Genomic DNA, 18178 nt, shown 5'->3' with positions numbered 1-18178 from the left:
CGATAGTGTATATGAGTGCTGATCACATTGTCCCCGTCTATTGAAACGTCCTACGACCACAGCTATTGTCACTTGCGCCGAAACGTCAAGCCAGACACGATCGCATCAATTCCGGACAACTTTAAATCATGTTGAGTTAAAGATACCAATAGTAGCAAACTATAAAACATAGAAGCTTCATAAGTAATAGACGTAAGAAAGAAAGTCATTCAGTCACTTTTATCATAAAATCTGGTTGATATTTTTAGTGACGTCACGTGCTCGCATCATGCAAATCCTTAGATCCCTCATTTGTCAGTTAGGACGTGGTTCAAGCTGGCTCTTACGTAAGTATCAACGATAAAAATATTCTCATATCAAAAGCTGAATGAATGAGACTGACCTTCTGGACTATAAATTGCACTGAAGGTTTAAAAGATGAATAATACCGCCTTTTGATTGTTCATTCAAATAGAATAAAGTTTTTCATTATTATTTATAGTCTTTTTAGGCTGTTTTTTTAAAGACACTTCCCCCTCACAGAGTTATTCTTGCTTTTCTTGCTTTGCTTGCTTCTTAGGAGTCGAATCCAATACAACTTCCGATTCACTGGTAATGGCGAAGCGACCAACTTAACTCCTGCGCCATGGAGACCATCAAATATTTTTTAGCAAAAATTTATGTAAGCAACTAGCTGAGCTGGCCAACATTGTTTTGCCATATAAATAAAAAAAATGTGTCGCTTAGAGATATGAAAAATAGATGTTGGCCTATTCTCATAGATACCGGATAAGCACAAAAAATTTCATCAAAATCGGTCAAGCCGTTTCGGAGGAGTATGGCAACGAAAACTGTGACGCGAGAATTTTATATATTAGATAGACATATAATTAAGTCAAACTTTTTATATAATGTCACATCTACCTATAAACTCTTCTTAGTGTACTAGGAAACTAGTAACAGCAGGATGTTTTCAACTGGCTGCAAATGTTTGTGTCAACATCGATATTACTGCGGTAAGCTAGCCAAGTGGTGTTTAGTTCTGCCAAACTGCCAAATACCGAGTGTTTCCGTACTTCTATTGAACTATAAATTAAACTAACGTCTATAATATATTGCGAATGCAGTGATGAAATTGTTACCGCATAGTAATTTAGAAAATGAGAAAATCGCTTTTATATAATTTGATTTGTAAAAATGTATTGCTTTGTTCAAAATGGCAGTATATTGTTTCAAAACTTTCCTACAGTAATCGAAGAATATTCTTTTTAGTTGGCAATTAAATTCAATCAATAAGTTTGTCTTGAAAAAATACTTAATCATGACTTTAAGCGGCCGATGTTTGTTATCCAAATAGAATGAAATAAAATATGATATTTTAATAATTTCTTCACATATTAACTAAACTAAATATTGCATTCCTACGGGATAAAAATATACTATACCTGGACGAAGTCAGGCCAGTCCGCTAGCATAATAAAAAAATACAACATTGAATTAACTTCTTATCTATTTGTAAAATAAACGCCCATTAAAATCTACCACGAAACTACCAGGGCGACAGTCGACTGAGGATGTTTTCACTTCACCACCAATGTTTATATCAACAGCGATACTTTGGCAGTTTAGCAAATGGCCCGCGCCCGTTTCCTTTACGATGGCACATCGAGTCGCCGATAGTTGGAAGTTTCGTGCTTATTGACAAAGGTAATACAGTTAGGTGTCGCTAAAGGTTTATGTGATCGCGACTAACAAGAGGTTTTAGTGTTTTATAAGTCTTTGGTGAATTTGGACTGAAATTGAATTTGTATTTGCTAGGTGTTTTCTTATTTTGTTAAACGATGGTGTATGCAAAGATGCTAAGATTAATTGTATACTGAGGTTTAAGCTTTGAGGGCTGTCGTATCAGATAGAACAGATTGTTTTTCCTACTTGTCAGTGCATTAGCGTATTATAGGTAAATGCGTTGTTGACACTATTTTCAGCAGTATGAAATGTTTTCACCTAAGTAACTGAAGCGTTCATAGCCAATTACACTGTCTGGTCAGTAAATGATCTATGGATTAAGTAACCCATGGCGCGTTTATTGCATAGATGGGAGGCCGCAAAGTGGTACTTGAACTGAGTGTCTCCGTGGACCCGTTTAAAGTCGGTCCCGATGGTTGTCTATTAAGACAACAGTTGTTAAGCTATGTCAAAGGCCTTCTGGGTTGCATACAACACAGGCTACGCTATTTTTTAAGAATCAATTAATACACGAACAGAACCGCTGGCACAAGGTTTAGTTACTACATACATATTACAAAATGCCATCACACAAAGCAATTACCCGTTTTACGATCCATCCAACCTGCACAACACACAAGCTGTCCAACACGTTGTACAGTGAACAGGTGTCGTGTAACGCCATCGATCCGATTACAACCGCCAACGACGATTATCGGCTAAATTGCTCGCACTACCTGTAGCCTGTAGGCTGTTACATGGTTGCAGATTTAGCTATGTACATACATACACTCAACGGCAGAAAAAGTGGCCCAAGCGCTTATCGTGAATTTGTAAACAAATTAAGCAATATATGAAAGATATATTGTTGTAAGTAGTTGCGAAGTGATCTGTTTAGTGTTATAAAGTGTTGAATTTCAGATTAATTTAAGTGACGGATGACTTTTTCTAACAATGTGTGTTAGAACTGAATTCAGTGTTGATTCGAGAGGTCAGTTGAATTCTGTATTTTGAAATATTGCTGCACGGAAACGATTTTCTTTATGATTTTTATTGGTCTATTTAGATTTTAGAAAAGATTTGAAGATGCCACTTACTGCTGAACAAGTGGCTTAGGTGGTCTTGTTGTCCGTTCAGGGCCATTACCATTGAGAGGTGGCTGCATTTTTTAATTTATCGCGTACCACTTTAAGGTCTGCGATTAGGAGGTATCGTGAGACTGGTCTCTACACGCGGCGACTAGGAATTGGACGAACACGATGTACATCCGCAAGAGATGACCGATTTGTTAACCTCGAGGTGCTGAGAAACCGCTTTCTGACAGCGTTTGAGATTCACTAGAGGCTTCAAGCGGCACGCGGAGTCATTCTTAGTGAACGGAACATGAGGCGAAGGATAAAAGAACGTAATTTACAGGCAGGAAGACCAACCCGAGTACCAGAACTCGAGAGACACCATCGAGTTGCGCGATTACGATTTGCTCGTAAACATGTGAATTGGCTATCGACCAATGGAGCAAGTTCTTGTTAACCGATGAGTGCTGACTAGCATTAAGAGCACCAAATGGTCGTGAGAGAGTGTAAAGACGCCATTAAGGACGGTTTTTTCCCAACACAACACGTCAGACGGTCAGTTACAAAGGTAGGTCTGTTATGGTATGGAGAGGTGTATGTTTGGAGGCACGTACGGAGCTTGTCATCGTAGATCAGCGCCTAACAGCAGCCGGGTACATTGAAGAAATCTTCCAAGACCATGTTGTACCATTTATGGATTTCATTGGTCGGGAGGATTAACTCTAATGCAGTTTAATGCGCGCGCTCATAGCGCCCGCGTTGTGGAATCGCACCTTGCTGATATCGGGATTCAAAAACTGGCTTAGCCTGCTCACAGTCCAGACATCAACCCCATAGAACATGTCTGGCACATGCTAAAAAACAGTGTATGCGCACTGCCCAACCCACCAGAATCACTTGGTGAGCGAAGAACCGCTCTAGTCAGAGTGTGGGATAAAGTTCTTCAAGAATTAATTAAAACATCCTCCAAAGCATGCCAGAATGCATGCAGGTCACCATAAATGCTAGAGGAGGTAACACGCGGTATAAACTAGATTTTTTCTTTGGTGCAGAATTAGGTTTTTGCAAAAACTTTCAGTAAGCGATTTCGACAAAAGCTGTATTTTTTCATTTTTCCCATTTTTGATTAAAAATTACGACTATTTAGTGTAAATTGTAACTAAACTTGTGTATAAACTGTTTAACTAATAGTTATAGCCAAAATAGTAACCATATATTGATATTCTAAAAAGTTTTATCGTAGTTTTGCTTTGGGCCACTTTTTCTGCCGCTGAGTGTATGTGTATTATACTAGCTGACCCAGCAAACGTTGTTTTGCCATATAAATAAAAAAAATGGTCACTTAGGGATATGAAAAATAGATGTTGGCCGATTCTCAGACCTACTCAATATGCTCACAAAATTTCATCAAAATCGGTCAAGCCGTTTTGTAGGAGTATGGCAACGAAAACTGTGACGCGAGAATTTTATATATTAGATGTAATCTACGTGTAAAATAGGTAATGTAGAAAAAAAATTATTAGATAAACGCAATTTTTTTAGCCCGTCACTGTCCCACTGCACGGCCAGGGTCTACTTGCAAAAAAGGGAGGGATTAGGCTTAGTCCACCACGCTGGCCAAGTACGGGTTGAGGAGTTTGCAATCCCCCAATTAACGTATTAAATAAATTTTTAGACATGCAAGGTTTCATCACGATGTTTTCCTTCACCGTTAGAGCAAGTGATAATTATGTTTAATACACACATAACTTCGAAAAGTCATTGGTGTGTTACCTCGAGTTCGAACCGTCGATCACCTTTTTTTCCCTGATTTTCCCTGAAATTATGAGGAGAAGATACCATTGCCATACCATTGCCCATAAAGTTGGCACGGCTTGTTTGTGGTGTAAAACAATATCGTAAAGTATCACTAGTTTTGACCTAAACGGTAAAAGTGTTAAAAGAAACAGTGGAGGTTGTCCCAAAAAACTAAACCTTTCCATAAAAATATCCACGTGACACGAAAACCGTGAGTTTTAATAGCCGGTAACAGAGTGGGGTGTAATGGCCACTCGGCTCGGTAATGGCGCGTTATCCTAACAAGTGGCGTCTTCGATGTCACTTCATTACTCGGTTATCTTTCACCACTACCTTTTGAAAATTGGGAGTGATTTTCGACAGTTTTACAGTGATCGTTTTTAGGTATAATATATAAATGATGTAATTTTTTATTATAGTGGTTTTGTGTTTTGCAACTTTGTGTAATTCGTACTTGTTTGTTGGTTTCTTTGTTAGGTTTTTACGCTGAAATGGCTCTTCCGATTTTAATTAAAGCTGTAAGTCATCCATGTTACTTAAATAAATAAAAGTCAGCTAAGTCATGTAGATTACTGCATAAAAATAATAGTATCTCAATTAGAAGAAAGTATAATACTCTTAAAATATGCTACTTTTTCGAGCACTATTTGAAAATAATTCTGCCGGTTTTACTTTATTTCTTTGTCTGTAGTCAGTCAATCTCGACAGGTTACAAAGAGGATATTATGTTTTTTAAGTCATGAATAACTTCGATATTAACCAAATTTTAATGTGAAATAAAAAAAATTAAATAACAACAGTGCTTTTGTTCCTTTCAACATAAGACCGTTAAATCAAAACGTGGATAGTTTTGATTTAGCTAAGTTGCCGTAATCAGTTCTAAATCATTAACATACACATCAACACCTGAGCCCTAGTAACAGATTACGCCTATTATCCTGAATCTATCGCCTAATGCGAGACCTTCTACGTGGGCACCTCGTCACGGCCCATTGATCATTTTACATTCATGCCGACCCGTTATTGCGGAGACGTGACGTTGCTGAATTCGTACAGGGTTCAGTTTTGGAGTTGAATTTATTGGGCCTTTAATGTAAATAATTTATGTTTGGTTAGTTGTGATTAACATAGATATAATATATTGATAGTGCCTAGTCTAATCTATATGGATCATTGAATGAACAGATATTGCCTATAGTCTAAACTTATGCCATGCTGCTATACTAACTGTGACACTTTAGGTCCACGATTATCATTTAAACTAGATGACGAGCTCCGCCTCCGCGTATATTAAGCACTAGCTGACCCGCGCAACTTCGCTTGCGTCACAGAAGAGAGAATAGCTTAAAATTTTCCCCGTTTTTGTAAAATTTCATACTGATGCTTTGCTCCTATTGGTCATAGTGTGACAATATATAATTTTTCTAATCGGACCAGCAGTTCCTGAGATTAGCGCGTTCAAACAAACAAACTCTTCAGCTTTTTAATATTAGTATTACTATAGACATTATTATTGTAGAGAAGAAATAAATTTTACAAAACTACATTTCATGACAATCCGTTTAGTGTTTTGAAAACGTCAAAGATAAATAACTCGCATTTTAGTTAGTTTGTATTACATTGAAAGTAGACTCTTATTGTCAAAATAATTAGTTTAGTTATTGCTAAGGTCTTTTTAATAATCGTTCGTGTATTTTTGGGAAACATCCGGGCTAACGATTCTCTTCGTGCATTTTTCTTTATTTAAGTAGATTTACTTTACTATTTTAAATACTATTGCAAAAACACCTTTCAAAAGTACCATCAATTGGTACAGTTTCAATCCGATTAACACTCGCCTATACATCACAGTCTCCATGTACTCTCTGTATATATTGCTTCCAGGAATTTCCACGAACTATATCAAAGCTGAATTTTTGGGGCGTACAGCACTAGGCTTTACACTTTACTCTTTGAAATGTTACAGAACTATGTTCGATGGAATATTTTTAAAGTATTCAAAAAATGTGGAATTTTGAAAACGATGGCGTTTTTATTTCATACTAGAGGACTGGCCCGACTTCGTCCGGATATAGTGCAATTTTTTCCCGTTGATTCCATTCCTGTAGGAATTTTTTGCCCTTCAATTCCAGTCAAACGTTGTCCCGACAGTTATAAAGATTTAAAAAAAAATAGTTTAATTAGTTGTTAAGAAGTTATGCGCGTACATACATTTCGGTGATTCATTATTATTTTTATAGATTTTCTATTCTGTAGACTCTTTCCCCGTGTGACATGTAAAATGTAATTCAGAGACAATTGTACTAGTTGCAGCATATTATATTAAAGGTCTTACATGTATTTACTTACTTAAAATTTTGTAGGATTTCGTTTTTTATCTTTCTTCAACACGTCATAATATTCTAAATTGGATCTAAGGATAAACGTTCTAAGTTCCAAAATTTAAAATGGTATCATGTTCAAGTAAGGCAGTTTAAGTGCGGGTTTTGTGTTACTTATACCAACGTTGCGATATAGAATTTACTCTATTTACATCGTTTAATCCCATTGTAGTTTGTACGAAGCATTTCTCTCAAAGACAACTACTTTTTGTAGCACTCAGCTGGATAGTTATGCTTATTTCTCTAACTCTATATGTTTTAGATTGTTACTGAATATTAAAGTACAATGAAACATACGCACAGTAATAAAGTTGCAATTTTAAATGAATATTAGATTTTGTTACGAATTCAAAGTTTTTTGTAAGTACTTTTTTGTATTAAATTTTCCAAAATTGGTGTTATTTGTGCATTGTTAAATACTTTTTAAATTTAAGAACTTAATCGCTTGTAATAGTTTTAGCTGATGTTGGGTTTATTCCATCTTGTTCACGATGTTTTCATTTTCTTATTTTAAAAATACTGTTTTGATTAGAGCCAATAAATGCAACAGACATTTAGGGTACCAACATTTTATTTAATAGTAAGTTTCCAAGTAGCTACGTACGTGACAATTCGAAAATATTAAACTGCTATATTTCGTTTGTCCGATACAACAGGGACGGCAGACCTACATCAATAATGTTGTGTAAAATTAAATTGTCATACGCAATGGTATTCACCCATATCACTTTTGGGGACACTATTGGGACCTAAGGGTCCATAGTAATATGGCGGAACGGTCGATAAACTTGACTTCTGAATATATTTACTCAAATGTAGTTTATGAGTACTAAATATTATGTGTATTCACGGTAGTTATCAGGAAACTAAGTACAGCCCGCGATTTCTTCTACGGGAAAAAATCGGTTTATAATCCATATCTGTGATTTTTTTTCCCTCATTCTTTGTATGAAAAAGAAGTGAAGAAACGAGACATTCATATTTACATCCATTGATACAAACTTTTGCCTTTATAATATAAGTAGGAGTCAATGATACAAAGTAGAAAAAATTTAGTCTATCAAACTTAATCAAACAAAGTTTCTATATTCTATATATATTCAAATAGGCCTGTACTCAATAAACCATACTTAAAAGAAAAGATCTGTAAAAGACAAATAATTCTCGTACTTTCCCAACATCTTCCAATCGGTATGTGCATTTGTTCAACCGTCTAAGTCAAGACGTTAAAGCTTACTAAAAGCAAGTGAAAAGTCTTCAACAAACCTTTATCTCGCGGTCAGATCTCCAATATTTTTGTACCAACTAATCGGCTTACAGCGGATTACTGGGAAACTGTTGCGGATTCATTCAATAGATATACACGTGGTTATAGAATAAAAGTGAAAGTAGTATTGGATGGTTGGAACAAGTCATATTGACCAATTGGTAGAATAAAACTAGTACACTATAAAAGTAACAGCAGGCTCCCGGCAGTATCGAGTCGAAAATCAAATTCGATTGGATCAAACAAATGTTTAATGGTACTTTTAAATTTCAAACTAGCGCGTGATCTAACACTGGTTTAAAATGAAAACAATGTACATCAAACAATCCTATTAGTTTCACTTTAAACCAACGTTCAATCATGCGCTAGTTAGATTTTTAAAATTTGAGTAAGCCTACAGTTATAGTTCAAACTAGCCGACTCTGTAATTAGGGTAGTGCATATAATGAGATCAGATTTCGAGTTTGATTTAGGAGTTAGACAGAGTGCGATTGGGTTGTTATATTTTCTATCAGAATATTCTCAATAGTAGCCTAGAGTTGTGGAAGGAGTCCGGTATTTGTCTATAGTCTCCATATTACACGGGACCAACGTTTTAAACGGCAAGAAATGAGTGCATTTCTACATTCTGTACTGCACTTTTATACTACAAAATCGGATAGATTTAACAGGTACGAAGTTAAATAGAAAACAAGAGGTTCAAAGCTCCTTTGCTTAAGAACATCGGAATATTATTTCAAAATAATTTTATTTACGCTTTTCGTGCCAGAAAGTAATTGACGATACCCAGTACATGTGGGTGTAGTAATGATCTTTCCTTCACAACAAATATATTCCAAAACATATATAATATCGAGAGATATCGAAATATGGTAAAATGCGAAGAAAATCTTTTCCCAATAATGTAAAAGTAATGATTACAAAAACCTTGTTTATTATACTTTAGCGAAAACGTTTTGGAGAAAACGCGTGATTTTGATGTAATAGTAAGTTTTTTACGATATTCCTAGGTTTATCGACAAATCTTGCTTTATTACTTTAGGTAAGCTAAACATAAAATAAATTGTATGACTGGTATAAAACTATATATTCGTTCAAAGAAACAGTTCATTTTATGACTTCATCGTCATAAATACTTTACTTTGTATTCTGGGTTTTCTCACACGATCTAGATTTGAGAATATTTGGAAAAATATTTACTGAAGAAATATTTTTTCAAATCATTAACTTATTTGTTTAACTGTGATCAATCTATTCAATTTTGTCTATCAAAACTATTTTTCTCATTATTATTGCCATAGAAGTAATTAAGTAAATTTCATATAAGTTGGCTTCTTTTGTAGCTACTGAAACTATGTCCTGATGTTCAAATGAGAAGATATAATGTCCCGTTTTACGTAAGACTAAGTTTGCTATGATTTTTTACAGTTTGACATCAATCTAAATCGTTTTACAGGGATATTATTTTAATTTTATCCGTAGTCCCAAGCGTAGATCCACCCGCGTACGGGACATGGTAATAGGGAATAAGAAATAGCCTTTTGTGACAGCACAATGGTAAACTCAAATAATAAACTCCACGCTATACCATCACATAAATGAAAGTCAACAAAATATATCATTATTTCTTGAAGCAAAACTGTCCTTAACCTCACTTATCTTAAAAGTTCACAAGTAAAAGATTAAACAAGTTACAATCCACCTTACTTCACTAGATTTAATCCGAAAACTTTAATTGAAAAGGCTTATTCCGCCATTTTTCTATTTCCCTTAGGAAAGAGAGTTATCACTGAAGTTTATGTTGAACATAAACTGAGTTCTTAACAGTTGTAGGTCAGGCAATCAAGATGTGTGTTATCTAGTACGTGAAGGAAATTGTGTGTGATGTCTTACTATGTGTAATTGGGTTTCGGCACCATGTGTCTTAAAAGACGAAAAACAAAACTGATTTGTATCTGAAGCGTTTACGAACATGTAGCTAGGTGAATAAATTTCTGTGTTTAAATTCATGTTTGTAATCATTGTTTTTATTTATGGAAGTTCTTATTTGGTTGCAAAATCATTTATCAATGTATGAAAATTTATCCTCCGTCAATATAAAAAAAAAACAGAGGCCTAATATAAACGGGCGCCAGCGATTGGAATCTTCGCGGTGCGAATGGTTCTGAGAAATCAATTTTCAAGGATCTTAACTAGAAAAACATTAAAATTTACTTACTTAATTGTTTTGTAATCAGTGTATCAACAATATAATTATTAAATTTAAAAAAATACTGCAGTTCAGTGGATGGATTTGAGTCCAAGTAGAATAAAAAAAGGGAAAAGGAAATAATGACGACGATAATTCCAATTTTGATACCATATAAAAAAATGTGACAAAACCTATTTTTTATAATAACGAAATATAGGCAAAAAACTCAGCGAAATATTTTGTGTATCTACACTTTTATAGTTCAGATAAAAGTCAAAATATCTGAAATAGCACGTTGTATGTCGCAGTCGTATTTCATACAACATCTAGATAGACATTGTATGAACATTTTTAATATTTTTATGCTACAAAACAACACCGACGTTACCATTTTGTGAAAAGAGATACTCAAATTTGGGCCAAAGTGCACAATTTTTATTGCTTTTGATTTCTACAGCATTAGTTAAGAAGACAATAGAGATACTTTGAATTCCGTATGAAATTTTCGTATGAAAATGTTTTAAAAAATCTAATATTAAATATGTTTCGGCCTGATAAAGGCAAGTGAAAGAAGAATTTCAAGGAAAACCGGCATAGATTGTAAATTAAGCTTATTAACGTAAACTACGTACATACATATGTATGCTTTCTTTATTTAAAAACTGAGAATAATTTATATACGGCACACATTAGGATGAGCAGTTGATCTAACATTTTTATAAAAATAAAAGTGTCAAAGTCTCTAACAGGTAAAAAATAATGCCAATAGCATAAAAACCTAACCTGACATTAAACTAAATTGTCTATGACCGCCCGTAAAACTAAATAAACGCCTCTCTACGTTATCGCGGGAACAACACTAACTCGCGGTAATGGCCGCCATTTTGGCGGGAAAACGATCCGCGCCATATCCTCTTAAAATCAACAGAATAATATGTGGATATGATACGTTTTAACGTAATTAATGGCGGATTTTATACGGCTCTTAATTTTGGTAGTCATCAGAGATAATGAGTGTGGTAAATTACGATTTTTTATGTTAAAAGTATTTGGGTGCCGTCCAACGTTTTACGTAATATTTAATATATTACTGTACCACTAAATAGGCACATGCTTTTTTCTAGTTTACATAGAAATACACTTATCTGTCTGAATAAAGGCAAAGTCAAACGCGATTATAACTTAACTAAGAACTTTGAAGCCCGTACATTCTTTCAATCTACTTTCAATGACCAGTTAAATTTGTATTTTATGAACAACATTTTAATAAAATATTTAAAATAAAACGTAACCTTAATCATTAAAATCACTTCAATATTTTCCGTGAAAGATTAACAAGCATATATTTATCTTTACATACGGCTTCAATAATATTAGTAGGATCACAGAATACGTAATAGTACTACCGTACAGAAGGTCCACTTCTGAACAAAAGTGAAGTTTAGGCATAAAAAATTACCTACACTAACGACTGCCACACGAAATTGAAACTTATCGCGCTGCGCGAGCGTTCATGAATACTCCATTGGGTATCGCCGCGCGTCTCCGGTTTCACCGCCGGAACTCAGGGTTATCACTAGTCGATATAAATATTAAAATAAATCAATAAAGAGAACAGTGTGTACCTATGCAAATACAATACTTCAAAACATGTTAATCTGTTCCTAATAGTGTCTGAAAAACCCATTAACCATTATAAAATAAAATTATAATTGTATTGCTGTCTGGCCATTAAATAAATATATGTATCTACATAACTTTACTATAGGTAAAATCAAAGAAGCGAATAGAACAAACGATTGGCCGCCGCCGCCACTTTTTTAATACGTATTCCGTGGATTGCGCCGACGATATTAATAAATGATATTTATATGTATATTTATTATAATAATATTATTATGATATTTTCGATTCCGTATTGTCTTTGTTCATGCACCCATAAACACTACAGTATCTTTTAGCTTCTTTACGGGATTTTTGTTGTTTATTTTGATCATACCTACTCTACGGAGTGGAACCCCCCTGGTAGGATTAAATAATCAATATAATATATTATTGAGCGCGTATGTAACATAAATTCTGAAAATAACTCAATTAACAGCAAACCATTATTTATTCAGAGCCCTTTATTTTATTACCCACGCGCAAATAATGGCGCTCATAAATTGTAAAATCATTGGTATAATAACAATGGACCCAAATATTGATACCAAAGTCCTAACTTTATGTGAATTAATCCTTATTGATTCATATTATACGAATACATATAATATATTACTAGGTTGTTTCAGTTTTTTATGTCTAATTTTTAATACCAAGTAGATAGAAAAGATTTTTCTGTTATATCCTGAAATTGGGGTTGGAAATCATAAACATGGAAAGCCCTTTAATCGTTAATATACCTGGAAAGTGAGAAACCACTTGGTCACTACAAATAAAATCAACATTAAAAAAATATGTAATAATGAACCTACAAAATTAATCTCTGCTACGAAAAGCAATCTTCCTCTAACAACGGCCAAACAAGCTTTTCCTTATCACAAAAACACAAAGCATTTCTATATCACCCTGTATATTTCCCACCTCACAGTGGACACAGTTAATCTATCATGCTGTATAACAACGGGGCGAGCCTACAAAAAACCCTTTTCAAGATATCAATACCACGGAATGACGTATCGGATTTTTATCAAAACGGCTATTTTTTGGTAGCGGTACATTTTTAAAGGGTTTCGGTTTCAATGGATAGCTGTGGTGGGGTTTTTTGCAATTTTGTGGAACATTTTATGGGTTTTTTGTCAGCGGAATAGTTTTGAAAATAAATTCTATTTTTGTGTAGAGGTTATGATTCTGTCAAAAAGTTAAAACAACTCTTAACCAAACAATCATAAGCCTATAGATTTCGCTCAAGTTGCAAAAAAACGTTGAGTATATTAATTCTTCTAAATAGTAATACACACTAAGCCCACACTTCTAATCACAAATAAAATTACAGTAGACATTTTAATTACGTTATTTACATGGAATATATATTAAACAAATTTGGATGAATGGATGCGAATAAAGCAAGGGAAGTTATTGAGGATAGTACCAAGTGGCGGTCTTTTCTTACCGCTATAGGAAGAGGGCTTATTTTTATATGTAACGTGGGTGTATTAACATGTTAAAAGTAACAAAAGCATATTTCAACTGTAATCTGAACTTTCTCAAAACATCATCTTCAACAAATCTAATCAAGTCTCAATTGTTCTCAGAAGTTGGTGGTCGGTGGTCCGAACCAGCGCAACTGGCGCGGGATCCTGATCGCTCTGCTGGTGATAGTGGCGGTGCTGGCGCTGATCGTGACGTCAGTTGTGCTGCTCACGCCGCCTGATGAAGGGCCCAGGGTCAAAGGAAGGAGGTTGAGGATACAAGACTTACTGACGGAGGACCTTGAGCCTGTACGATGGAATGGCACGTGGATTTCTGGTGAGCATATCACACTTATCTAATATAAATTAATGGCGGATATTGTACTCAAAATCTAAACGGTTAATACGACTGCATAGTAATAAAAAGATAATGTATAGTATTAAAAAATTAAACGACGTCGACATGTTTAATATTTTTAGTTCTTACTATTAAATTAAATACCTTGGTATTAAGTTATTCCGAATGGAGACAAAAATCGTAAAATGCGGTCTGGCTGTTCTAAAGGTAGTTTATAATATATGGGTTAACGTTACCTTTGTTTTTGACTATTCGATTCGCTTTAATTTGGATTTCTAAGAGTGCAAGTTGATATTTTCATGTGCAATCGACAGGTTAAAATGACTGAAAACACAGTTTCGGGAACATTCAATAAAACGTTTGATAATAAATTGCCGCTTATAAAAAAACTCATAAGTCACCGTGACCTAATCTTCTATCATTCGAGTCCTCCGTCTTTTACCAAATAACATTGTCTTCTGTCTAATAAATGTTCTATTCAGGCGAACTTTATGAAACTAACGTATTTGGCTGAAATATTTCTATTGTTTTTTTAAACTAAAATCTAGCCAACTAGACTTCCTGCGCAAGTGTAACGAGGAACAACGTAACAACGTAGGATACGGATACATTACAAATATGGTTTTTAAGTCAATATAGAACTGCTGCCTATGAAGTAATCTATTGTTAAATAAAAATCTTATAAACTTTTCAGGAAAACTCTAAATTTCTGGATTTTCACCTAATAATTTCAATTAACTTCTGTATGTCTAAAGATCAGCACAAAGAATTAGTATTATTTGTCACGATAAGTACCTACTGCTTTTGTATTTTATATTAAACTAGCTGACCCGCGCAACTTCGCTTGCGTCACATAAGAGAGAATGGGTCAGAATTTTCCATGTTTTTGTAACACTTTTTACTGTTACCTACTCTGCTCCTATTGGTCGTAGCGTGATGATATAAAATATGCTTTTTTTTCACGAAAAATATTCTCAAAATTATTTATATCTCTTAGTTTATCGAAGTCGCGCTAAGACATATCCGCCATTAAAACAGTTGCCATGGCAACGGAATTTTGTTAATTCAATGTCATTATAATATTGATTTTTCGCGACTTCGTTGAATTTTCTGAATTTTCCCGGGAAATGCGTCATTTTCCCGGGGTAAAAAGTAGCCTATGTCCTTTCTCGGGTTTCAAAATATCTCCATACCAAATTTCATGCAAATTGGTTCAGTAGTTTAGACGTGATTGAGTAGCAGACAGACAGACAGACAGACAGACAGACAGACAGACAGACAGAGTTACTTTCGCATTTATAATATTAGTATGGATGCTGCAAGTGTTTCTCTCAGCCTGTTCAATTGACCCGCTGCTAGGTCAAATTCTTAATTAATAACTAAATAATACTCAATTCCGAAATGTCAAATGTCCCGCCGACTGCGACAGGTCAAATTAAAAGCTCTAGCTTCTCAGAATAGAGATAAAACTGACTGAATAATAGATATCTTGAACAAAGAGACGATCACTCGTAACTTCGAGAGACGATTCCGTCGTTATTTACAGCTGAGAGGTAAAAATCACAAATAGCTTATTTATTAAACACCGGATAGTTCTTTAAAAGGAAATCTGTTTTTGTGTTACTTTAAAAATACAACATTCGGGATGTATTCTTTGTCCGGAGAACTTATGTAAACGGACTTAAAATAATACCGCGATTCACTACCACTATCGACAACCGGCTAGCTGTCTAAAAATTTTGTATGACAACCGGTTCAGCGCCTCTAGCGGGCATCGTAGAGACTATTTTACTAGTACATTTTAAATGTCAAACTCTCGATACTCGAAAGTACCGACTGTACAGAATCGGGCTACCGTGACTAGTGGGCCTTTGCTTTGATTCTCATATTGTCATACAGGATATACATACCCTTTTTGTATTACGCAATGTAGTTAACTGTTTGGCATAATAGTTCGGTGTAAAAAATCTGAATCTGCCCTTAAAGCCAAGTGAATTGAGCAGATTCCGATTGATAGAAAAGGTTTAGTGCTTTTTTTATATCCAAAAAGTATTACAATTATGTTTCTCGGATAGAATAATGAGGATGATTAAAAATTCAGATTGAAATATGAATAAATTAATTAAAATATGAAAATAAACTTCCTGAAACAATGATATTGTTTCCGCCAGTTTGTTGTTTGTGGTTCATAATTAATTAATTTGTAACCGGATACGGCCATTTTCAATTCAAATATCAAACGTAAACGAGTCTCGTCAAAGTTTTAATGACTTGCTGACATTATTACGTCAGTACGCGTGGAAGGAAATTATCTCAATTGTAATAAAGAGCTTGTTTTGTACATCACATTGTTCTCACATCAATACGTCTTGTTGTTTCTGATATTAGTGTATAAAACAGATACATTGATTTATTAATAATATTACGCTTGGTGTGTACCGAAATGCAGTTAAAAGGGCAATAAATATACTCACGTGTCGTGGTTTTCTCATTAATCGTTGCTTTGACATATATTTGGAAAACAGGCCTCGTTTGTACTTTAAATTCTACTTTTTCATAAATATCGGAAAAGTGTAACATGCCAACGAGAACCTAGAAACCAGGACAGGCTTAATAGATCATTGCAGCGTTATCTGAACCTTTATATCTCTAAGAGTAATGACTGAAGACTTTTTAAGTTATTGCTCTGAAAAATTACCAAAAATAATATTAGATTTATGAAAGTGAATGAGGCAAGGGAAGTTTGTAAGAATCGTACCAAGTGGCCTAGTCTCTGTCTAAGTGTCTACCCCTATGCGATAAACGCTTGATATTATGTATGTAAATTAACAAAAAACCCGTTCATTCTATTCCTACATACATTTTTACATTCACATACATCCACCTCGTCATCATGCAGTGTTCGTAGTTTGACAGAATAGGCGCCATTGTTCTCAGTTCGCGTACATTTTCCGTGTGTAATTCTATGGCACGTCCCGATGACAATTCAGTGTTCCACTTGACGACTCTGACACAGAAATGTCATTATTTTAAGCTCAGTGTACCCGCACTAGTAGGGGACAATGGGGAAAATGGAACGCATACTGTTTTGTGACTAAGATTTGTGATTTCTTGAAATATTGTTAACAATATACTTTGGTATTCAGGAATTACTGGTCAAAGTTTACTATTTCATAGTCTTGAAGTATATCTACTACATACTTGCTTTATACTACAGTTAGAATTTTATTGAAATGTCCTATTGTATTTCTTGCTTACATTTCACACACTCTCCTTTCAACTTATTTGTTCACATTATTCTTTAAAGCTTTAAAACGTAACATATAAACTATAACCAAACATTTTACACTAGTTCCAAAAAATGTATTTTACACTAGTTCCAAAAAATGTATTTTACACTAGTTCCAAAAATCACCTATAACGAACGTTATTGCTTCTTTAATTTTTCCTCAAAACACTGTTTTTCACTACACCCGTCCATTTTTCCCTCATCTCCCCGCCATTTTCCGTAAGCCCGTAGGTCCTACACGCTCCAGTCCTCCCGCAACTTCCAAGTGGCCTTTACTGTTGAACCTCTTGAAAAGGTGGAAATTCTCACAGATTTTACTTTTTTTGCTGAAGAAATCGTGAGATGCATTCCCGAGGTTTCTTTTGAAAACGCTTTAGTTCGTATAATGCAGTGGGTCTTAAAAACTTGTCAGTTTGTTTTTAAAACTTGTGACTGGAGTTTTTTTATTCGAAGCGCTTTGCTCGAATAGCTGATATGGTGCTATTCAGAGTACTTTACAAGAGGTAACTTGGGCAGGTTCGGAAAAAGCTACTTTTGATATAGTTTTTAGTTTAGTTTAATGCTAACCGTCTTTTCCCAATCATGTTTTTAAGGCTAACCTATTAAATGAATTGACGTTGGTGAAAGAAAAATTTGAAACAAATTGATTTCAGCAAATAACGTAGTCTACTTAAAATTGAGTACATTAAAACCGAATCCTAGCAAAGAGCACTAAAATATCTATCCCAAAAACACAATGGACAAATCTCTCCCAATCCGGACTGCCAAAAATCCTTTTCGTTTCATTTATTAGTCTGTCACAGACTACTAGTTCGATTCGAACTCGCTCCTTTGACATTTTGCAGAAGCTTTTGAAATCCTTTGATTTTCGCTTACAGGGAGTGTAGCACTTCCCTTTGGTACGATTTGTGGTGCGACAAAAGTTTGAAGTGATTTTCAACTGTAGAACGAAATTGGGTGTGTTTTCAAACGTTTACGTACGAGCTA

General features: G+C 34.6%; 1 protein-coding gene across 3 annotated transcripts in view; it reads left to right on the top strand.

Moving 5' to 3' along the window:
* The window catches only part of Dpp10 (Dipeptidyl peptidase 10), a 199759-nt gene that overhangs the window by 85519 nt on the left and 96062 nt on the right, over positions 1 to 18178 (top strand). For all 3 annotated transcript variants that reach the window (XR_012960016.1, XM_076129312.1, XM_076129311.1), the window contains exon 3: positions 13668 to 13881. Coding sequence is in view for 2 of the 3 variants with exons in the window: in XM_076129312.1 (XP_075985427.1) it covers positions 13668 to 13881 (214 nt within the window). In the remaining variant the exon portion in view is untranslated. The remainder of the gene's footprint in view (positions 1 to 13667; positions 13882 to 18178) is intronic.

Source organism: Anticarsia gemmatalis, chromosome 22 (assembly GCF_050436995.1).
Source record: "Anticarsia gemmatalis isolate Benzon Research Colony breed Stoneville strain chromosome 22, ilAntGemm2 primary, whole genome shotgun sequence".
NCBI lineage: Eukaryota > Metazoa > Arthropoda > Insecta > Lepidoptera > Erebidae > Anticarsia > Anticarsia gemmatalis.
Note: the sequence above shows the minus strand (reverse complement) of the source record. Positions and strands in the feature narration are given on the sequence as shown.